Raw genomic sequence first — 24,516 nt, 5'->3', positions numbered from 1 at the left:
CCTTTTTCATTTTTTTATGTTAAATTGCACTTTGATGCTTGTCATTTTCACCACAAATAATAATAATAAATTAATTTGTGACGTGGCAACACATTTTTGCCCACCACATCAATATCATTGCTCTTTTAACCTATAGCAATGTATGCGTGCATGACACTTGAAGCACTGCAACTCTGCATTGTTTCTCTCTGCACCACAACTTCTATGAATTGCAATTCTGGCGATTTAAATCTTGCATTTTTTCCTATGTGTTCACATCACCTCTACGAACAAAAAAATTAAAACTTCAACTGGCAATGCCACAGTTGCACCTTTTTGCAAATATTAGCACAATTTTAAAGTAAAAATACATCAATAAATCATTATGAATGAATACCGAGTCATAAATATATTTTTTGACTCAGGAAATTAATATATCCATAAACATAATGTCCCAAAAGTCATAAAAATATATTTATAATCTTAAAATTAATTTCTTGAAGAATATGATGTTAGAAAAACTTTAAATCCAAAAAAATCATAATATCACTCTAAAAATAAATTTCGTCATTTTAAGATTACTTCAAAACACTCATTTATAATTATTTTAATGCATACAAATATGTAAAATTTACAAAAACAAGCCAATAATTTGTGCGTTATCACTGAGTGATGCTTTTTCTTCACATGTCTTGATATGAATGTCACTCCTTCAATCCTTTGCTTGGAATACAAGAACGGACCCGAGCAAGATTTTGAATGAGCAAATTGGTTTGTTAATCCTAATTAGGAACAAAATCCTAAAGTTCCCTTTCTACAAGGATTGAGGGGGTGTATATTTATATTTCCAAAGGGTTTATAGATCAAGGAGGTAAAGATGGAACTATCCTTAAAATTCGAGCCCAAAAGGTATCCGATTTTTTCCTCTCCAATTGTCTATGTTCTCCGATATGTGTGGTGGATTGCAAGAGCGGCAAAAAATTCTGGAATAAAGATATTTCCTGACTTATCAAATTGAATTATTTATGAAGTCAATGCTATAAAATTCCATATAATACCAGAAAAATCAGAAAAATCAGAATATCATTCTAAAATTATGATAAACACCTAAATTATTTTATATAAATCTGAATAGATATTTATGGTTTGTTAAAATATTTTATTCATGAAATTAATGCCACATAATTATGTTAAAATACCATAAAATAGATATATAACAAACTACACGCATTTATGATCACTTTAATGAGAAAAGCACATAAAATACATGAAAATACTAGTAGTAATAGTATTATATTTATAATTTCCAACATGCACACCTATTAAGTTCTGTTTTGAAGCATTTATGAACTCAAAAATATTTGGGAAAAAATGAGGAATGCATTAATGCATAGAGTAAAATTTCAAAATATTATTTATATTTTTTAAGAATAATCATGAGAATGAGGTTCAAGGATATGAGAATTAGCATGATGAAGTTCTGGTATAACAACCAAGTAAAGAATATTCATGACCATAACATCTTCAAAATCATTCTTAATTTTTAATTGATGATTTTTTTGAAGAACATGATGACATTCTCTTGGAGATTCATTTGTTATTTATGAACGAAGGAAATAATGGACGAAATGAAGTGGATAAATATTTAGTTGACTGTCATAAAACTATTCCTCATTTCTGTATGGATAATGATACCTATTTGCATGAAAAGTTTTTTCGAGTAATGATATGATAGAATCTCAAGCATTTGGATTAAAAGGAAATGATTTATGCTTATAAATTTGAAGAAATTATTTTTACTGACTGTCATTATCCTTTATTTGATTCAGAAATGGATGAGAATTTGATTAGATCTATTGCACCTTTAGAGTTTAATCTTACCATTAAAGAAGCTTCTTTTAACTCTTTGGCCCATACATTTAGTAAAAACACGTGTGCTTAGTTATGAAACTAACTAAAATGCTTCAAAAATGAAATATATATAGCATAGCATGGTATTACTTACCAATTAAAAAATTATATTTGAAGTTGCTTTGTGCCTTAAAGTAAATAATAATTATTATATAATGTGTCTATCTTCAAGTCTGAATTTTTGCATTTAAAATTATTGGACTAATAAAGTTTTCATATCAGCTTTAAAATATAAATATCTTCATTTGGCTGTTGATCATCTCTTACAGGTACTTTGAAGACATCAGCTATTCTTTTCTTTTAGCATTTTCCTTTCAATAAAGGTAGTAGTAAAATTTATAGTATTTTTATTCTTTGTTTTCCCATAGATTTTCTTATTTTTTTATTTTCAGGAATTCAACTTTTAAATGACAGAAAATCATTTGGAGGCTAACAAAAAATCAAAACAAGCATGATGCATAGAGAAGAACTACCCTTCAATTTATATATTTTATTTTACTCATTTCGTATGCATTTAGGTGTATGCAAAAATGGGAGGGGGAGGTATTCAATAAAATATAAAAAAAATTCAAGTTTCATGCACCAATCCATTACGGGGGTAAATGTTATTTTAATGAATGTGAGTAATAGTATAATCCCATCTTAGGAAGCCCATTTACCTTTGAACAGAAGAGTATTATTCTACCTGGATATTTAGAAATTCACATGCATTTTCCATCTCGAATCTTTGTCGAATAGGAATATTTAGGGACTAGTCACCGTTGTATTATAATGTCATCACAATTCACTAGGTCATAGCAGGTATTCATGCACTTTATTCAATATGCATTCTCTGATGCTATTTATATGATTGGTGTAGTTGATCTTGTGACCCTAGTGTGGAGACACTTAGGATAATGGGTGTTCTTTGAAGATACCAAATACAGTAGTATAAGTAATATGTTGACCTCATACACCAAGGAAATATCATGGATGGACGACTATGTTTTAACTATGGCTTATGAGTCTATAGAAATGGGAATCAAAGAAGTCTTACCTCAAATATAGTAACAAGCACACACAGGTGATTGAGAAGTCAAGACGAGATCATTCCTATAGCATGTATTCATGTACTTTATTCCTAAAGCACAAAATGTAGCCTGAGTCCCCATAAGCAGGAAACTTAACCTATCGATTGGGTAAATAAGGTTGGCCAATAATTATTATTGGGCTATTAACTAGAATGATATGTGGGCCTAGAGGGTTAATAAACTCATATTTGTAATTGATATTTGAGTTAATTAATAATAATTACAGCCCTCTGCTACTAAATAATTTTACTAGTTAGTGACGAACAATGGTCATCACCAGAAGGAACAAATATTATGATCCAAATACTCTTTAAATGACGATTCAAGAGGGACCAAAGGAGATGCACATAAAAAAAAGACATTATGATGTAATGAATAGGAGGCGGTGAGAGGGTCATAATAACTATGCTATAAATAATATGTAAATAATTATTTGATGAATATCTAGGAGGATGTAGATAGATCAAATGGAAATTAGAGAATGAAATAGATGAAGACGTGAAATGATGATGGATGTAGAAGATGAATGAGAAGATATGCGAATGATATGGGTGAATGGACGTGAGTTGATGTTGATGGATGATGGTGAAATAGAATAGTCGAAGAAATAATAATAATAATAATAATAATAATAATAATAATAATAATAATAATAATAATAATGATCTAACTAATGGATGTGGTGGAAGATTAGATAGGTGATTGTGAGATGAAGAAGAAGATGATGGACTAGATGATTTAGGATATTTATATGAGAGGAAGGTGAAAAATTAGAGATGATGGACTAGAAGATTTAGGATATTTATATAAGATGAAGGCGACAAAGTAGAGATGGAGATCAAAGATGGATGTGGTGTGGTGAGATGATAAAAATAAAGATGTAGATCTAACTAAAGGGATGCAAAGGAGATGAACCATTGTAAGGCAAGAGGCTACCTTAGATCCCTATGTTCTGCCCAGATAAATGCATTTTCATGATGCAGATCAACCTGTCCTCTTCTTTGTTGATCTTCGACAATCACTGAAAACACCAAGAATACCTAGATGTATGATAACACCCTAAATTGGGTCTTTATTTCAAGAAATTTTGCATAATTTTATACATTTAATGAGATTAAAAGGGTTTGTTACCATATATTTACATGAAATTAATGTTTTCAAGTGATTTCTGATTTTTTCCTAGGTTTCTGTTAATTTTATGAATTTTTAGGGATTTATTTGAGCTTTAAATAATTATTTTTAAATGAAAATGGCAGTTTTAATATTTAATTTCGAGGTTAATTAGTATGGAGATGAATTACTAAATTTTTTTAGAATTTTCTGGAATTTTCTAGATTTTTTAGGATTTTATTGGATTTTTCTGAGATTTATTTAAGTGAGAAATGAATTTTTTAAGAGGAAAAGTGTATATTTATAAGGAGAAAACGAGCTTTAAAATACTTTTTACTCTTTTAGGGGCTTTTTGTAATTACGAGTTACAATTATATCCTTTAAAATATCTCTCGGTAGTGGCATAGATACATTCTGTAAAAGTTGCAGGGATTTAATTGAAAATATGCTTGGTATTTTTGTGATTTCAGGAAAAAAATTAGAGGAGAGAGAATGCGCAAGGGGCATATTCACAATTACTTTTGGGTGGCGTTTAGCAGCAATTCCACGTTTTCTAAAGGACTTTTGTGCAAGAAAAGAATTCAAAATGCACCCGCCAATGAGAGGACGACACATCATGGCGTGTTAAAAAATAAATTAATAAATAAATGAATTTAAATCCAATGGCTTAAATTGGTTTAAAATTTATTTATTAATAACTTTTGATCTTGAAGTTCGATTGAGATGATTTTTTTATGAATTTTCTCATGTTGATCCCCTCTTTCTATATGTACGAGGATCATTTAGATCAAGCCTACATTGATAGATAAAAATTAATTACTGAATGGGGGTAAAATGGTGATTTTCACCATGTGACCTAAGTATAAAAGCTAGATTTTGAGAGGGGGAGCTCATTCTTGATGGTGCTCTATCACAGCTGCAAGACAGAGAGGAGCTCCAGCTTGGATCAACCTATCTGGTACCTTTTTCTTTTTTGTATTTGAACTTTTGGTGTATTTTGGATGTTGTTAGTTGAATTTGTTAATCGTTCTTCTTGATCGTTGTCTGAACTTCTAAATCTCTTGACTTGAGTGGGATGTACAAGCCCTGACTAGGATTAAGAGTAGAAATTAAAAGATTTACCTAGCTATTCCAAGTGCATATCAAGAAAACTATAAAAAAAGCTTATAAAAAGGGTTAACTTTCTAGGAGATTTGATTTCCCATTTTATTATCCAATAGTGTAATTATTCCTGAATTATCAAACCTGAAAAACCAACCAAAACAAATCAAAATTTTCTTCTTAATATCTCTAATTGAATTCTTTGATCCTTTCAATTGGATCAATTGATTCAATTTAGAGCCCCATGTTCTTCTATTCCTCTCATCTCTCCTATCTCCCTTTCTAAATTCCTCATTTAATTAGGGTGATTTGATCTTCATTGAAGATCAAATTAACTTTAATTACAGTCAAATTATTCAAGTAGATCATCAATTGAATTAACTTACTAGCTTCCCTTGGACAATACCCTTTACTTATCACTACACATCTTAAGTGGGGTTTTTATAAATTTTATTGTACAAGCTAGAATTAACAACGACAAGGGGTTTAGAAACTGTAAAATTCACCCCTATTTTTGGCTTATCAATGTCTATTCAAAATCCTCACTTTCTTTCCATCAGACTCTCTTGGAGAAATCGAGTGCAAAGAAATTGAGTGCAAAGATCTATATCTATGGTTGGAAAGGGGCAAGAAAAAGAAAAGCTCAAAATGTTAAACCTGAAACTCCTTCTAGATCTTCTGTAATCATGATTTTAATTTGGATCATTCTCAGCCCTTTAATTTTCTCTCTAATTTTCAAAGATCGCAAAAGTCAAATAGCCATTAAAGATTCAAAAATAGGTGTTAATTCATAAAATATTAGAAATATATATTTAGAATTTTAAAAATGATATCTCTTCTAATATAGTGCAAAGAAATTCAGGAAAAATTCATTCCAACTCAAATAATCATGCTCTTTCTGAATATGGTGTCATAAAAACCATTGCAAATACTTAATAGTTCATAAAATTTAAAATATCAATCTAAAAAAATTTAATCATTTTAGGTTTGATAGCACACGTAATAAATTCAATGCAAATAAACATGCTAAAATGGCCGTATTAACCTACAAAAGTGTGTGTTATCAAGGGTCACACCAATTAGATTATAGGGGCATTGGTGCGTATACTTTTACTACAAAGAATTTTGTGTAAAATCTCTAGTGAATTATAAATAGGGAAGGGGCACATACTTTAGGTGCCTAAGCCATCCATAGATGGCCGCCATATTCTCCGTCAACCAAGAAGAATGTCTTCATGCTGAGAAGATCTTTATTGCTACAAGAAGACTTAGAGAAGGGGAAATGGAGATCCAGTGTGCACCTTGAATGCATGGACATGTAACTGGCTTGAGATTTTAAATGTCAGACATGTGAATGGCTTCAAAAAAATCTTGAAGGGAGAAAGGAAAGGGTGGAACAAGTTCCCCGCAAGGTACATATCATTAGTTATGTTTTAGATATAAATTTGGAATTCATCATTTCTTATGCTGCATAGAAAACTATTTTCTAGTTTTCGATCAAAGCACCAAAATACAAGGGTAACATAAAAGACATGAAAATAATAGGTTTGAAGTACTATAGTCCTGCATGGTGGGATGAGTGATTTGTGAGAACTCAGACTTCACTCCACGTTCAATTAGCCAACCCTACTTATGTGACTTGGTTACACACTTGGTGAACCTCATTATGGGCGATTGGTATTCATTTCTTTGAGCCCAAAATCAATGAATTATCATTATTTGAGCTATTTAAAAGTATCTTTGAAACCTATATATTATATTTACCCACGTTCACATTCGTGGATATATGTTTCAAACAAAGACAGGGTGCCTTTTATATTCGTGGATATATGTTTCAAACAAAGACAGGGGATGGATAAAGGAGGAAATGATTGAAACGCTCTCAAAATTTCTGCCCAAAGCTTGTGTCTTTTTAGATATCATAATTTGAAGCTGAATCCTATTATACCATTTGATGTTCTCTCTCCCTTGATCTAAGTGGCTCATTTCTAGCGTGACACAAAATTTTGAAAATCATGATTAGTGAAAACTCATAAAAACTATTAAAATAAATTAAAATTTATATTTCTAAATTATATAATATTTGTCTTTACCGAATTAAATTTAGAAAACTCCGTAAACTACCAAAAATGGCTAGAAATCATAATATCATTTTCAGCATAAGCTAAAACCCTATAATTATTAAATAAACTCACACACATGCATATATATAGTTGTTTCAATTAACTAGTTTTGAAAGTAAAGTCATAACATTAAAATAAAACTATAAAAATCAGAGAAAATCATTATTTGATTTAAAAAATATGATTAGCCCCTGACGTATTTAAATAAATGCAGATATAATTTTATAATTTATTAAGATATTTTATCTATTAAATAAATTTTATAAAATTCTGTTGGAATATGATAGAATCCAGAAAAGTGGGAACTTCATTCTAAAAATGTAAAAAACTATTTTAAGACTTAATAACACCTATAAATGATCACTCTAAGGAAAATAATCATAAAAATACATGATATTATTATTTTAAATTGCATGTTATCTTTATTAGAAATTATGTTAATATTACCGATCTGCGGATTTCATGAATATTATTTCTGTTCAATTTTTTGTCACAATAAACCTTCATCTAGCTTCATAAGTCACTAAATTTTTATAAATTTCATTTCTTGATAACTTAAGTTATTAGGATCACATTATATAGTGTTTTTTGGATCTTCTAGTGGGAGAAACAAGTTATGAATGCCATAACAGGCTCCAGACTATGAGATATCATATTTTTCTAAATATTTGTCTATAAGGGGACATCATGATGGATATTGTATAGGCTGTTTTATAAGCCCATAAAACAACAAGCTGTTATAATTGGGCCACAATATCTTGAAATATATTCATGATTTGTTGACTGGTAACATTAATTCTTCCATTTGATTGAGGATTTTATGGGGTTCTCATCTTATGGTGAATCCCATACTTCTTAATCGAGGCCCAAAATCTGAGTGATTAAAATACAATCCAACGTCACCAATTATATTTAAAAAATTATTTGACATCCAAATATGAAAATACGGATTCCAATACATGAATGTCACTTTTTGATCATTTATCTGAGTAGGGATTGACTCAACCCACTTGGACTCATAATCAATAGCAATCCATATGCATTCATATCCAGATTATGGTGGAAAAGGTCCTATGAAATAAATTTCCCACGATTAAAAAATAAGTTTCCAGCGTAATAAATGGTCCCCACTATCTTTTTACTACGTTGACCATGCACTTTTTCTACTGTAAGTCAGACGCATCGCATGTAAGTTCATAATGTGGACTCCATTATAGAGCTTGTAGAACCAGTGCTTTCACACAATCCTCCTTAATCTGCATAAAGCCTATTTCCCTGCGTCATTAATTTAAGTTTACATATTTAGACAATTCATTTCTCAATAGTTTAGAAAATTTTAATAAAATCTTAATATTTTTTCTATTGAAGCCTTTGTGGTTGAGGAACCTGCTAGGTTCCTTAATATTTTCAGGGTTTAGACTAACTAAATCACCTCCACTTTGTATCAATTATAATCCATGGCTATTGACTGGATGCCCTTGGGCCAACCTCTCTCTAACCATAAAAGATGAGACTTTTGCCAATTGAGCACCAGCCCTTTATAACTGCATGTTGGTAGAATCTTTTCCAAATTTACCAAGTATGCATAAATAATTTGAACACAAATAGAGATGCCATCCATAAAGATTTCTAAATAAAAATAGAGATCCATAAAGATTTTGAACAAAAATAACCAAGCGCCATGCAATACTGAGCCATGGCTGGAGCGTTACATAATAAAAAGATTATTCCTCTTAATACAAAGATTCTAAATGAACAAGTAAAAAACATTTTAATCATTTTTTATTGGTCGTAGGGTGATTTCGATTTTATTACATTCTGAATATCCATATGGAAAACAAAAATAATTTTAGCAATTTTTAATTTATCGTTGAGAAAGAAAAAGGCAAAAGCTAATGATCCTTTATTAGAAACCGTATTGAGGTTCTGATAATCGATGCCTTTCTCCAACTAGATGGCAGTCTAGTTTGAATCTGTTCTCCTTGATCATGTGTGGTCATGATTATCCCTGTTTTCTTAGGCACCACATGCAGATGACCAACAATTTCTTTTACTATCAGAAATTGACTAAAAAAGAACAGATTTATTTTTTTCAAATACTTTTTTATTCCCCCATGTCGCGTATTTGCTCCTAGAATTTAACCTAGTTTAGATTATTTTGTAGCTGGCATAAGTAGAATGCAGTTCTTTCCCTGCTCACATTTAGCTTTATGTACAATGTTTAAAGGTAAAAATAACTATTTTGTTGTTCAAATGAAAAATCAAATCAAGAACTGACAATATTTGCTTCATGATTGATAGGCGCTCAAAAACCATTGTTCTTGAATGGCAAATATGCTCTTATTCACAGAATTTGGGACATAATATTATAGTTCCGGATCATCCCGAACGTGGACGAAGGACGGGATGGGACAAAATTCGTCCCTTCCTACATCCGTTGTAAGTTCAGGGACGAAGAACGGAATGTTTTGATGTCTAACAATAAAAAACCGTTCTGTCCAAAAATCTCGGGATGGTTTTTCGTCTCGTCCAGGCTAAAAACCATACCATATTTCGTCCCAGATGAAAAAACCTAATACAATGAAATTTAATATTTTCAAACATGACTCAACCCACGCCCAAAACCTATGTTTACTGGTTTAGTTTTGGTCCTTTTTGAATTTGGAAGGAAGAAGAAGACCACCCCCCTCCGGTGCATGGCGATCCTCCACCCCCTCCCCAAAGCAACCAGATTAGTGGCAGGTAGCATTCGTGCTCCCGATGCCCTCTGTGCCCGTTCGCATCGTTGGAGTTTGCTTCCCCGACGTCGAGGTATGTTCGCATCCGTTCTGCTCTCTATATTTTTCATTCGCTTCTGTTCTGCTTCTGCATTCTGTTTGGGAATTATGCTTGACGAACCGATCTTTCCATCACCAAGGAAAGAGTGTCTTTCCCTTTTTTTCTTTCTCTGTTAATTTAATTTGGGTATTTAGTGCTTATTGACCAGAAAACTCAAGGAGTTGATTATATAAATGTTTCCAAGAAATAGTGTTTGTTCTTTCTTATCTCTATTTATTTCAATGTTAATTCCATATAGACGTATAATTCCGAAGAATTTTTGAGTGATTTTGCAATGTGGCTCTCTTTTATCAAAACCCCAGCCTATATCAATTCAATATCTTGATCTGTCTCAGAATTGTCGATGAAATTTGAGATCATGAGTCCTAGGGGTTGTTCTTCATATTTTTTCACTGATACAAATCTAGCCTCAGGGATTGCTACTTTACCTTGACAACCACAATGTAAGTGCAGGCGGTCAGATAGATGGTGACGTGATATTTAAACTTCTTTATTTTTATTAGAAAATTGGACATTATTTTTTGACGGGAAATTTCTATATCAAATCTATTTTTGATGGTCATTAATTCAATTCTTGATGGGCAAACATCTTTATTTCTATATCAATTCTATATAACGTTGTAGTTCTGATGGGCAACTTCATGGATATTATTGATACTGTGAGAGTTATCTTGAGTCAATATCTATGCTGAGATGGAAGTGCAGTGTAGATGAGGAGTGACCTTATCTTCTATGGTTTAGTTCAAAAGGGCCTGCGGAGAATTCTCAACCAGGATCCTAGCATTTTGGATGGGTCGATTGATGTCTATAATTCCAATGGTATTCCAACCACTAGAAAAAAATTGTGATTTCACCGATTGAATTGCATCTGCCCGCTTTTACTCACGGATTGAAATATATATCTTATCTCAAGGTTCTATTTCAGTCTTTGTAAAATTAAATAATGATCGTATGCCACCATTTTAACATATTTGTTTCTCCACAGACCCAGGAAAAAATATGTATAATGTTTTTCATAAAGTTACTGACAATGATGTGTGTGATATACTTAAAAAATTGTTTTTCCACATTGCTCGGTTGTTTTAGAATATTCAGACATATATTCTAAATACAAGTGTCTGAATTCACGGACGTAGGGTTGACTACTCTTAGATATTGTTTATTTCTTCATACTCTTAGTTTTTTAATGTTTGTGGTGTTTTGAAATTTTGAGTTTCATGTATTAATCTACTTTAGGAATAAGGATGCTTATGAGTTTATTTTTCATGGAAAGGAATCTAGAAGACAGTATGAAGGCATATGCTTAAGTAAGCTAATTGAATTTGATCTTGGATTATTAAAACTTTAAATTATTTACAAACCTGAATGTGTTTCAACAATGCGTGAATTCATTTTGATTTTTAACATAGAATGGACCAATCATTTTTAAATTCGACCATTTAGAATGAACTTCTTCCATGAAATTTAAAGTAATGATATTGTTATAATTCAAATTATTATTCAATCTGTCTTATGAAGTCTTCCCCTTCCGCGGGTACTGCTGGTACGTGGTTAAATTTTTTACCTAACTAACTGGTCTCGGCTCCTCGTCCTTTTGGCCTCTTTTGGGTGGGAAATTATTTTCATAATCAGGTATGTGCAAAATGTTTGAGCTCCCAGATTCGAACAAGATAAAGGTCGACTGCCCAACGCAATGGAACTCCACTTTCACTATGTTAGAGCGCGCTCTTGCCAAGAGAAAGGTTTTGGACCATATGGCTTTGAGGGTCCTTTCGACATCGACTAGAGATTACTGCCTATGTCAAGAGGACTGGGTGTTGATTGATGAATACCTGGGCCTCCTTGGTCCATTGTGCCACGGTACTGATTTTGTGTGTTCGGCAATGAAATTACCAATAACTGAAGTAACGTCATTGGTTGCGGAGCTAACGAATCACCTTGAGCAGGCTATGTTCTTGCAGGGACAGCGTTGGATGCTGAGCGGAGGGATGCATTGCGGTCGGCGTGTGGTGTTATGCATAACAAGTTGATGCAGTATTCATTGGTACTTTGGGGCAATAATACCGTTGCTACAGCAACGACATTAGATCCATTATCTAAAATAGAGGTTGTGCATCTGTCATGTCGCCGAAGTGTGCTTTCCTGATGTGACCTAGAAGCCCATTTTATGAGGCCCATTAGCAAGTTGTGGCCCAAGAAGGAGATTCTTCTAGAACTGACAGAATCTATAGAAATATACCTAGAGCCCCTCAAAATCCTTTGACAGGATTTTCCCTGACAAGATCTTCTAACAGGATTATCTCTAACAGGATTTCGTCTGGCAAGATCTTCTGACAGAATCCTCTGCCAGATTCTTCTTTTGCCAAGATCTCTGCTCTAAATTGTCAGATCTGCATATCTTATGTTTTGTCCCATCAGGATCTTCTTGAGCCACACAAATATCTCTTGATAGCTTCTACAGGCCCTAGAATCTGCAGGATATCTCTGCTCAGGCTTGACAGGCTGCATATCCTCTGTTTTAGCTTGTCATATTTGTTTTTCTCAATGTTTTGAGTTGTCTTATCATGGGTACAATCATTATGGACGACCCTGCACTTCTTGTGGCCTATATAAGGCCCCCATGTACCCCTGAATGAGCATTATTGAAATCTATTGTCTTGTTGAAACTGTTGTTTCTCCCCTTTGAGTGTTCTCTTTGTTAGAGAGTGCTTCTGTGCTTGTGGATTCAAGTACAACCCCTTGTGGACTCAAGGGTTGGAGAAGCTAGTTCTGTGGATTCAGGACTTGGCTCCTTCCAGTAGAGCAAGGCTTGTGGATTCAAGTCGTGTTCCTACATCGTTCTTTGCTAAAGCTGCGTCATTTCCTATCTCAGAAGTCTCATGGATTATGCATCTATTACAAAAGCACCTGACTGTGACTAAAAAGAGGGAGAACCGTTAGAAAGTCGTCATCCGGCACAGTATGTTTCATCCAAGCAGCAATATATTTGGCCGTATCTAAACATCCCATGCAACGGCACAGTATGTTTCATCCGACACAGTTGTCAGCGACCACGCTCAACGCCCAAGAAAGAGCTGGATACGTATCTAAACATCCCATGCAACGAGGAGGAGGATAATCCTCTAAACTGGTGGAAGGATGTCAGGACGCGATACTTTTCAAATTTGACAAAAAATTGCTTGCCAATTTCTTGCCGTGAGGCTGACCAGTGCACCGGTGGAGAGGCTTTTTTCAGTTGGCTGAGGCATCACCATGTATCAAAGATCAAGCCTGGATGTAGAGAGCATTTAGATGATGATGATTCTTCGAACATGGTTTCGTCGTGTAGATCGGGACTCCTCCGACTCTGATGATGCCTTTGACGACAGTGACAGCTCGGGTGCTGGTGCGTTATGTTCTAAAGCTTTCTGACCTCTGTGTATTCATGATTCTTTTTTTTAACTCTCTCTATTCCATGTAACAGAGTAAGGGGGAAACAACAGGAAGGCAGTGGATGGCTTTACGTCGTTGCTACGTTCTACCATTTCACTATAAGTCTTGCTAGTACACAATCATTTTACATTATATCCTTTGGGTTTTAGATGATTGCAAAATTCCACTCATTTAAGACAAAATTATCAATTTAAATCCTACCTATGAAACTGACCTTTTGTGCACTTCCTATTCTCATAATTATCTCTCAATGGCTTTCATACCTTTAAAACACCCTTCGAATGCAATTAATAATAGAAAATTTTCGTCCCCCTTAAAACACCCTTCAAATATGCAAGAAATGGAAAATTAGCTACCCTCCGAATGCAAAGATGTAGGGAAGGTCCAAACGTGCAAGCATCTTTTTTTCGTGTGTTTGTGTGGTGCGGTGCGAATTTCGCACAACGCACCACACACAATATTTGCACGCCGCACCGCACACTGCACACTCGTATGTGCAGTGCAGTTATGTGCGACTGTGTGATTTGTTTTTGAAGGGTGCGCCCCCTCCTTCGCCCACAGCACCTGGCCCCCCATCCTCAGCCGCCCGCGCTCCCCTTCCCCAGGCCACCCGCGCCCCCTCCCTGTCGCCGTCCCTCCTCCTCCCCAGCCTCCCGCACCCCTCCCTGCCGCCGCCCCCTCCCCGGCCGCCGCTTCCTCCTGCCACCACCCCCTTCCCGCAGCCCACCCCCTCCCACCACCGCGCTCACCCTCTCCGCCACCCGCTGCCCTGCCTCCCTCTCTCTTTAATGACCGCCCCCCCTCCCCCCTTCCATGGGCAGCGCCGCGGGCTGAGTGGCTCGACCTTGGCCGGAACAACCTCCGCGGGCCGGTCCCCGCCGCCCTCGCGGGCTCTCCTCCGTAGCCGCGATTGAGCTCTACGGAAACCGGCTCGCCGACCGTTGCCTCCACGGGAACAGCTTGAGCGGGCGGCTTCCCGCGGATTGTGCGAATTAGTGCGCTGTGCGGTGCGATTTTCGCACTTAACTGCCCCGCACATCGCACATGCCCTTTTGTGCGTGCAAAAATTTGCACACTCGGTATGAATTTTTGCACTGCACCACACGACCTTCTCTATGCAGTTGTGAACAACAAGAACTTGATGATTTCATTTATCACAAAAAATTAACGTATTTCTCTATGTAATGATATCTCTATTTTAATATTACTCTGGTTCTCTTCTTGGCTAAAGCTATGTTTCCAATCTGTTTATTCATGTCAGATCTCAAGGCTAATCATTTGTGTGTCAAATTGATTTGATGATTCATTAGTTATGTTGATGAAACCTTTTATCTAAGTTGATTGTATCTTTAGTCGATAAGTATGTCCGGGCACATACTTCGTAAAAACTCTTTCACTTATATTTATTTGTAAGCTAATGGATACCATGTTAGCATACCATGACCATATATAACTATCTCACATTTCTATGAAGCTTGAGACATCTAGATCAAGTAGCCAAATGATGGCAAATTTGATTCCCTGCAAGAATATCTGATTCTTTTTGTTTTTTTTGTCCATTACAATTCTTTTTTTTGCTGTACAAATCTAATCTTCAGTTGTTGTCTATGGCAGGATTTAACACTCTTCGGACAATGTGCTGGCCTCTCCCAACCTCACATCGTCTTGTACCTCTCCCTCGTTCAAACATCTTCCCTTACAATGTTGCTGTTTTGTTGAACTATTAGAGATGCATTCAAAATTATTAATGCCTAATATTTTTTCACCCATGCATTTACACTCAGGTTCTCGTTTTTATACGTATTTCAGAAATTAGTTTGAGGAATATTTTAATAGTTAAATTGCAGGACATGATTGTAATAAAAATAGGGCATTTTCTCTCTTCTTCTAGAGAGACAAAGAGCAGATTCATTCACCTAGAGATGCCAACTCTGAGACGAAGAACAACCGAATCAGGATCCAAAGCCTACTGATTTACCATGCTATTTTTCTTCCATTTTGATTCTTTTTTATTGTAATTCACCTGCCAAGCCATGAGATTTTCTTAATCTCTGCATTAAATTTCATGTTTTGGTTGGTGTATGATAGTAAAAATGCCGTATCTTAGAGACAAGCTAGAGAAATCTAGATGGGTTTAAGGTGCGTGTGAATTCTGATGGATTGTTGACTCTTTTTCAAATTGGAAAAAAAATATTACTCACTTAGAATTTCGAGCGGAGGCTACTTTTTACCCAATGTACTATGAAATCTAAAAGCACGATATTTTATATTATTAAAAACTTAAAAATTATCTTTCCAAATGGAGATCAGTAGCTACCTTTTTACCCATTGACCGATGAAACATAAAACCATGACATAGTATATCGTCACAAAACAGTAAACAGATAAATATTTACTTTAGAGATGTATTATTCAAATTTATTGTTGCCTATTTTAATTAATTAGCAAAAGGACACAATTGAAATAAAATTAACTGTATAATGCTAGAGATTAAATAATGAATTTTTATTGCATTTTCTGTGGATTTAATCTAAGGAGAAACATAATATGAAATTCTTATTTTACCCATAATTATCTCTTAAAATTTACATTTAAGCGTGACAATACTAAAATAAGATGATAACTACATGTATAAAAATAATCTTAATTAATGAGGGATTAAATACTGCCTTCACCACGTTTTATTTTAAATCCATAGATTATTTTGGCATTTTAATTAATTAATTCTATTAATTTTTTCGTCCAAAATAGTACGTCCACCGTCCCAAACGTCTGGGCGGACGATTTTTTCGTCCCAAGGGACTAAAATCGTCCCGTCCTCTCCCTGCACTATACATAATATCAAGGCCATGATAACGTCATGGAGGTGAATTCTTTATCAAGTTTTAATTAAACATGGGTAGATGAGACTCCGGCTCTGTCTCTCTGTCTCTATCGCTCTCCCCGTTAATCCAACTTTCAACATCGTTCTCAGGATAGCTGTAATCTTGTATCTCCATAGGCGAGTCTCATCATCTCGGTCACGAGCGTCAAGCGGGGAAAAGTTGCCTCAGTCCGCCAGTCAATCGAATCTACTGCTGAACTTCACGTAGTTGAATCTCGCTCCAAACTTACTAGTTACTCCCAAGTTGGATGCGTCGGCGACGCATCCAACTTGGGAGTAACTAGTTACGTGGACACCTCCTGCCTGTCAGTAATTAGTTACGTGGACACGGCCTGCCTGCCAGGCGGAATCCGGAGAGTCCACGTAAGACGGGATTCCACCTGGAAGCCAGGCGGTGTCCACGTCAGATACCCGATTTCTTACAGGGATCGAAGGGAGAAGGGAAAGGGGAAGGGGAAAGGGGAAGGGGAAAGGCTTCCGACGGGGAAGATTTCTGAGGCTGCCGGATTCGGGCGAAGATTTCAGGCGAGGATTCAAGAGCTTTAACCGGAAGAGGGGTCGATGGGGAGCCGAAGGTTGGTTTTTTTCTTGATTTTTAGGTTTTTTTCTTCAGATTTTGAGGTAGGCTGACCGGGGGGCCGTCAGAGGCCACGCAGGACGCCGGGAGACCTCCGGCGGTCACCGGAGACCACCTCTGGGTGATCTCCTGGCAGCATGGCCTCCGATGGCCTCCGGAGGCCTGCTGCTGGAGGCCATGCAAGGAGGCCTCCGGTGGCCGTCGGCAGCCTGCGTGGCCTCCTACGGTTAAAGCTCAATCCTCTCCTCTCCAATCCTCAACATTTCTTCTTATTCTCTTCTCGTCTTCCCATTTCTTCTTCTCTTCTGTTTTCAAATTTTCTCCTCTTTTTCTTCTCACTTCGTCTTCTTCTCTTTTCTTCTAAATTTCTGCTCTCCTCTAATCTTCTTCCCTCCTCTTCATTTCTCAATCTTTCTTCCTATTCTCTTTCCCGTCTTCCTATTTCTTCATCTCTTCTCTTCTGACTTTTTCTCCTCTTTTGCTTCTTCTCTTTTCTTCTTACTTCTTCTCTCCCCTTCTCATCTTCTTCCCTCCTCTCCACTCCTCAATCTTTTTCCTATTCTCTTCTCGTCTTCATCTCTCTTCTTCTCTGTTCTTCTACGATCTCGGGTGAGAGAAGATGTGCATACCCGCCATAAAGGCGCTAAGAGGAGTGGGGTAAAACGAAGCGGGGTCGAGAAGTGCGTACTGGCCTTCGTCGTTCTCCTCTTCTTGCAAACTTTTAAACCCAAGACGGCCCCCCGGAGGCCTGGTGCCGGAGGCCCTCCCAGGTCGCGGAGGCCTTTCCGGAGGCCTGGTGTCGGATGTCTCCGGGAAGGCCTCCGGCAGCCTCAGAAATCTTCCCCGCCGGAGGCCTTTCCCCTTCCCCTTTCCCTTCTCCCTTCTCCCTTCGATCCCCGTAAGAAATCGTGTATCTGACGTGGACACCGCCTGGCTTCCAGGTGGAATCCCGTCTTACGTGGACCCTCCGGATTCTACCTGGCAGGCAGGCGGTGTCCACGTAAGCGGGCGCGTCCTGGATCTGGCAGTTTAAAAATATCTGGACTGTAAGATGTCAAATTCAAAGTTTGGCATGTATCTGCCAAACTTTGAAAGTTCTAGCCTGCAGGGTGCTAAATTCCCTTCTTAATATTACTCTTATTTACTTTATCTTTTTTTCTCCTTTCTCTCCCTTATTTTTCTAGATCTTTCACCCACACACTCTCGTTTTTCTTAATCTAACTCTCTTTCTTTCTTGTCTCTTACTCACTCTCTATCTCTTTTGTCGATCTCACTTACTCTCTCTTTCTTCCTTCCCTTGCAACTTCTCTTTCTTTCATTTTCCTCAATTTCAATCTTTCTTTTTCTCTCTCTCTAACATTCTTATTTTCTCAATCTCTCTCTCTCTCTCTCTCTTTATTCTCCCTCACTCACAATCCTATCTTTCTTTCTCCCTCTCTATCTCTCTTATTTTTCTCCAATATATCTGCACATCACACTCACCCATCTTTTTTTCTCTCTCTCACCCTCTCTAATTTTTCTGTCTCTCTCATTCCCTCTTCTTTCTCGCTTCTTTATTTCTCTCCCCCTCTCTCCTTTCTCTCCATCCTCTCTCGCCCCCCCTATCTTTCTTGCTCTGTCCCCCACTCTCTTTCTATCCTTCCCTCTCCGCCCTTTCTTTCTCTCTCACGCGCTCTCCTTTAATTCTCTCTCTTTCTCTCTCTGTCTTTCTTTTGTTCTTTTTCTTCTCTCTCTGTCTTTCTTTTGTTCTTTTCCTCTCTCTCTCAGTCTTTCTTTTGTTTTTTTTCCTCTCTCTCTCTGTCTTTCTTTTACTTATTTATCCCGTCTCTCTCTCGCAGTTTTCATTTTTTTTTCCTGTCTGTCTCTCTCAGTCTTCATTTTAATTTTTTTTTCCTGTCTGTCTCTCTCAGTCTTCATTTTAATTTTTTTTCCTGTCTGTCTCTCTCAGTCTTCATTTTAATTTTTTTTCCTGTCTGTCTCTCTCAGTCTTCATTTTATTTTATTTTCCTGTCGCTCTCTCAGTCCCTTTTTTTTCCAACTCTCTCTCTACCCTGTCGATGATATTTTCTGCATCTTTCTTGTACTTGACGCGAGCAACTCGGTCAAGAGAGGATGATGGCGATGGCGGAGAGTGACTCCGTGGGATGAGAGGGACGCCGGTTCATGAATTAGTCTCCTCGAGGAGACTTGGTTCACCTGCCACGTGGACTTTTTCTTCACATGATTTCAATGCTTTCAAACCGTAAGAAAAGGCTGCCACTCAATGGCCCAGCTATTACCGACGAGACAATGACTGTAGACATCAACCGAGGCGAGCCACCGACGTCGCCGGCCATTAACCCGACCTTACAGCTATACCTTTACGCTGTCTTTTCCGCATCCCTTGCCATTAACCCCAACTTGCAAACCGTAAGAAAACGCCATTACCTCCCACTTATGAAGTATACCATAAGAAACCGTAAGAAACCAACTACGCCATTACCTCCCACTTATGAAGTATACCATAAGAAACCGTAAGAAACCAACTACGCCATTACCTCCCACTTATGAAGTATACCATAAGAAACCGTAAGAAACCAACTACGCCATTACCTCCCACTTATGAAGTATACCATAAGAAACCGTAAGAAACCAACTACGCCATTACCTCCCACTTATGAAGTATACCATAAGAAACCGTAAGAAACCATCTACGCCATTACCTCCCACGAAACCGACGAAACGTCATTTCATGATCGACTATTCTCGGAGTCCTGTGTGGGCCTATCTATTCTTGGGTTCACCAACCCTATGTTGACTACTACCCAAGTCGCAATCCTCTTGATCAGTGGTGAAAACCCAATTACTGTGGGCGGGACACTGTCCTTAAGTTCATGCGAAAGCCATCCTCACTGCGCCATCTGTACATCCGGCGTCGTACATGACGCAAGTCGACGGTAGAGAGATAAATCTCTCTCATATGTACAGTGCCTCTCATGGGGTCCTTCATTTAAGTCGTCACTGACGGGGAGGGGGCCACAACAGTTGGCCAATGTTAGGAGCACATATCGCGCCGGATCTCGTCAACAAGGATAGTACTGGTACACCCTCGCGTAGACTTTATTCGAGCAGAAGGGGAAGAATAATCACGAAAGAAGTGGACTGCCAGCCGTCCACTAAGATATTTCTGTTCATATGGGACGTAAGATAAGCTTGAAAGATTAATGGATTTTCAAGACCGGTGGAGCTTGATCAGAGGCAGCGAAGACCGGGTAAAAGAGAGTTCCGATACCCGGCTCGAACTCACAAACGGGTTTTTCTCAGCGTGCGACTGGCTTCGTCAATTTTCTCTGGTCTGTTTACAAACAAGAGAGAAAACTTAGATTATCGGCGGGAGACTATGTGGCGATTCTGCGCTCCGCACAACGCCAAATCTCCTCGAGCTCTCCGGCAAAGGCCTTCTGCCGCCCAACGACAATCGTAAGATGATCTTTCTTCTCAATCACCTTCACCTTGGCGCGAGGAATCTTCGCCAGGACGGCGAGGCTGCACTCCACCGGTAGAAGATCGTCGTCCCGGCCATGGAAGACGGTCACGTCGCAGCTCGACTGGCTCCGAACCGCGTCGAGGTAGCCGTCCATCTTGTCTGCGCTGCCGCAGATGATGTTGTGGAGGGTGTGCCACGCAGCGTTGTGGGTATGGCAGAGAAATCCATCCATCAGAAACGTCCTGATCCTGCGATTCCGATCCGACGGACAAGAGCACGCGGTCAGGAGAAGGGTATTTATTACGACCATTAGATACGCCAGCCAGATATCTCGAACACAAAATAGACCCTGGACGCCTCTGCCTTATTCTGCTGCCTTTGCGAAGTCAACATCTTCGCGATGTGGGTCAAATCTGTCAACGAAATTGACTGATTCCCCGTGTAGCAGAGCGAATTAATGGTGGCGCTGGCATTGAATGAAAGCAGGGTGGGAGGTTCGGGCGGCGGCCCAGCGCACCTGTTTCTTGTGATTTGCTTGACGGCGGACTCCCAGCGGCGGTGGTTCTTGCTGAGCAGAACGCAGACCAGTCGGCTGATGTGCTCATACCAACAAGCCACAGACGCGCCGAACGAGATCAGAGGCCAAAGTCTCCTCGGCGCCACCTTCCTCAGCACGAACTGAGTTCCCTTCACCCCTTTAGGCACCGGGAAGTATGGCTGCATCATCCATCGTCATATGATTATAACATAAACAAAGATTGGTGGACAGATAGATATTGCACAAGAGAGGGGAGATAAAATAATAGACAACACCAGAAAGGGACAGAAGATTGAAGGGCGATAAAAATATGTCTGGATAAATAGATGGTGACAGGGAAGGCCTCTGACGGCACTTACCGGCGCGAGTAGGGTGAGGGACTTGACGGCGCCGGGATACTTGACGGCGAGCGCGAGCGCGAGGATGCAGCCAAGAGAGTGCGCCACAATGTGGAACTGTTTGACGTTGTGGGGCTCGAGAACAGACCGCTCGATCATCTCGACGTGCTCGCGCAGCGTGTACAACGAGTCCGCGGGCTTCGGGCTACGTCCAAACCCTAACAGGTCGACGGCGAATAAGCGGTAACGAGACTTGGCCTCTTCCGAGAAGTTGGCGAACACGGTCTCCGTCCAGAACAGAGAGCAGGAGATGAAACCATGGATAAACACAACGTCTTCCTCCGCTTCTCGATCTGCTTTGCGCCACCAAAATAATAGAGAAGGAAAAACATCAGAATAAAAGAAGATTAACCCGAGTTCGCTATCGTAAACGTGGATGAAAACCTTTAGGGCCCTCGGCGCGGACAAAGAGAGAGTCTTTGGAGGAGGCCCAAGCATTACAGGTGCAACAATCGCAGTCGGACCACCGAGGCACCGGCAGCGACTGTTGCTTTCCGATCTTCCCTTGGAGCATCTCCACAATGGTGGAGTTTATCGTGAAAGTCGTCGTGGCGGCCCCGTTCACCGCCGCCGACGTAGACCGGCGCGCCACCGCCACAATACCAGCCGCACGCTCCATCTTCAGCCGCGTTCTTTTAGACACCTCCGAGACGAGCGATGGTCGGGAGAAGAGAGTATCGGAGATATCATCGAGCTCGACCTTTTTGGAGAAGAGGCTGACCACCTTGGAACCGCCGTTCTCGGAAACTAGAATCTTCCCACTGCTGGTGACCTTGTCCGTGGCGGACGAACAGTAACACGGCTTCCACTCTGCCTCCACGGCGTAGTCTACCAGCTTGAAGATGACGCAGAGAATGGCGTCCACCACGTCGAGAATGCAGAACACGAAGAAGCTTAGAACATCGTTGACGACCCTGGCAACGAGAAAAAGGGCTGCTCTCGCTGCTGATTTGCCGCCCGAACCCATCTGAGACCCCCAAGCGCAGGCCGGGGCTAAGGAAGCATAGATACTCGCAGACGCTGCTTTCCAAGAGTGGAGCTTTTCACAGTTTATGCTGTTCCTCGGCCGTCTTCCTCGCTTCCTCCCTTGCCTTTCTCGATGGGACTAATCCAGCTCCTTTGATGGTTGCTGGCCGAAAAAAGAAACAAACGGGGAGACGAGGGTGACGCGACTAAGGGGAGGAGCCTTTAGATGAGATACCCGTAATAAAGGTTCATCAGATCAAAGCCCTGCGCGTCCCTTCACGTGTGTTCTCTCTACTAATGCCTTCACCCCGGCGGGTAAATACGGTAAGAGAAGATTTTCGCACTGAGCAGAGGAGGCGGCTGCACAGATAGAGACTGAAGAACAAATTGATTGATCCATCAAGAGTTTCCCGGAAGAGAAAAAACGGGTAGGTGGCGGTTGAGGAGGCGACTAATAATCTTTTATACCTCATCATTATGGTCTTAATCCTTTCGCACGCTCCGTTCTCCGGGTACTATATTCAATGTCGCATCGACCAAAGGTACTGGATGACCTTCTACAACGGCTCTCAAAGTGGAGAGGCATTATACATGGGAGTAGTCCGACCCGCCGCTCTCTAATCTTCCCGCTTCTCTGGCAGCCCTCCCCGACATGCCTTGGTCATTTAATGCCTGCTGTCTACGGCACATGACTACTTCCTGCAATAACACGCAGCAGAGCAACTAGTGTGCATGCCCCTTCGCCACCTCTCACAAAATAAATGGAAGACGCCGTCACACACGCAAAGTTGGAAGCGTCCAGAACTCAGGATAGCCTGCTTGTTCTTCGAAAATGATTCGACTGGTTGAGGAGGTGCAATGGTTTCAAGGATTCTTCTAATTGAACAGAATCATCCGGCTCAACGTATCGGTTATCATCTACTTGACGTTTTCCTCACATTTGACGTTAACGCAACCCAAAGTTCTCGGGTATCTACATTGGAAGCGGCATTAAATGCACTTGAATAGTCGTCTTGGCACTGACAGTTGGTCTTGGGACAGGTCTTTTTCGCCCCTTATAAGGCTTCTGATGCATTTTTTGACGCTGACGCGTGATACAGGATCAGTTAAATAATTCATAACATTTATAAGTTCATAGCTTCATTACTGTCATAAAGAACATTAATCTAACCGAGGATCTAGAGGATGTCCCCACTTCAAACTTAAATTATTCACATCTAGAGTTAATAATCAATTCATGGAGTAATGTTACCAGTATTAACGGAAAGAAGAATCGGTACCCAAGTCACGGCATTGTGGCGGATGGGCTAGTTTAATATCTGTTAAAGCGATAGATCGGGAGAGGTGAATAGTACCCTACAAGAAGTCGCAAATCAAAGCACCGAATGTACAGCAAGTTCTCTGTGAGGTCATTGATCTTACAGTAGCTCCGGGCCGTGGTACCGCCCGTGCGCAACACCTGTCAATACACCGCTCGAAATGCTTGTCTCTGCGTGGGTTTCAGAGACGCAGTGGTTCTCCAACGCTGGGCATGATCAATTAACTTTCTGCCAAGTTCGGGTTATGGGACCCAAAGAGGAAGTTGGATTTTGCAGCAAGAGGATCTCGGGATGGCCACTGACACGCTTCAGTTCCTATCTTGCAGTTTCCACCTACAAGAACAGTGGACAGTCGATTCCATCTCCCGCGATACCAAATCTCTCCGATGTCTTGCGACGTTCATCTGTCAGTCTCCGTAGAAGAATGGGTGTGATCACGGCAATGGAGTGTACGTTCCAGCATGGAACATCCATACATCCGCTTGGAGTTGGAGTAGGCGAGTTTTCGTCATTGAAATGAAAGATCGAGCCTCGTGAGCGAATGATCGAGTTATTTGTTTCTGGGCAACTCTCGTTTATGGGGAATAAGTTCTTGCCTACTCTTGTGCTTTCTTCTTCCTGCTCGAGGAGAAAGTTGCACCCATTTTCTTCCTTCCTCGGAAAATGAATATTAAACTTTATGACCTCCTAATATCTAACGACCTGTACATTTTCTTATGCGTCACCTGTTGTCACCTCTAAATTTTGCTTGTTCTTACTCTCGCCGTTAGAAAGGCGTAGCTCGAGTTCACTTCGCCCCGAATT

The 24,516-nt window shown here is 39.2% G+C and overlaps 1 protein-coding gene and 1 long non-coding RNA gene across 3 annotated transcripts; one reads left to right on the top strand and one right to left on the bottom strand.

Annotated features, from left to right (window-relative positions):
* Positions 1-9,944: 9,944 nt before the first annotated feature.
* Positions 9,945-15,321, top strand: LOC144716966 (uncharacterized). Of its 2 annotated transcripts, XR_013585033.1 has the most exons (4): positions 9,945-11,992; positions 12,079-13,517; positions 13,596-13,675; positions 15,179-15,321. It is a non-coding gene; the product is annotated as an uncharacterized LOC144716966 (long non-coding RNA). The 2 variants fall into 2 exon arrangements; XR_013585032.1 differs by lacking the exon at positions 15,179-15,321 and having other exon boundaries at positions 13,596-14,104.
* Positions 15,322-20,097: 4,776 nt separating this feature from the next.
* Positions 20,098-23,014, bottom strand: LOC144716965 (putative lysophospholipase BODYGUARD 3). Its single transcript, XM_078592259.1, has 5 exons — positions 22,862-23,014; positions 21,812-22,768; positions 21,389-21,720; positions 21,009-21,208; positions 20,098-20,739 (listed from the first exon to the last, which is right to left on the bottom strand). The coding sequence occupies exons 2-5, from the start codon at positions 22,392-22,394 to the stop codon at positions 20,403-20,405; spliced, it is 1,452 nt and encodes a 483-aa protein (XP_078448385.1). The 5' UTR covers positions 22,395-22,768; positions 22,862-23,014; the 3' UTR covers positions 20,098-20,402.
* Between the last annotated feature and the right edge of the window lie 1,502 nt (positions 23,015-24,516).

This window comes from Wolffia australiana, chromosome 2 (genome assembly GCF_029677425.1).
Source record: "Wolffia australiana isolate 7733 chromosome 2, ASM2967742v1".
Classification (NCBI taxonomy): Eukaryota; Viridiplantae; Streptophyta; class Magnoliopsida; order Alismatales; family Araceae; genus Wolffia; species Wolffia australiana.
This window is presented reverse-complemented; position numbering and strand designations above follow the sequence as displayed.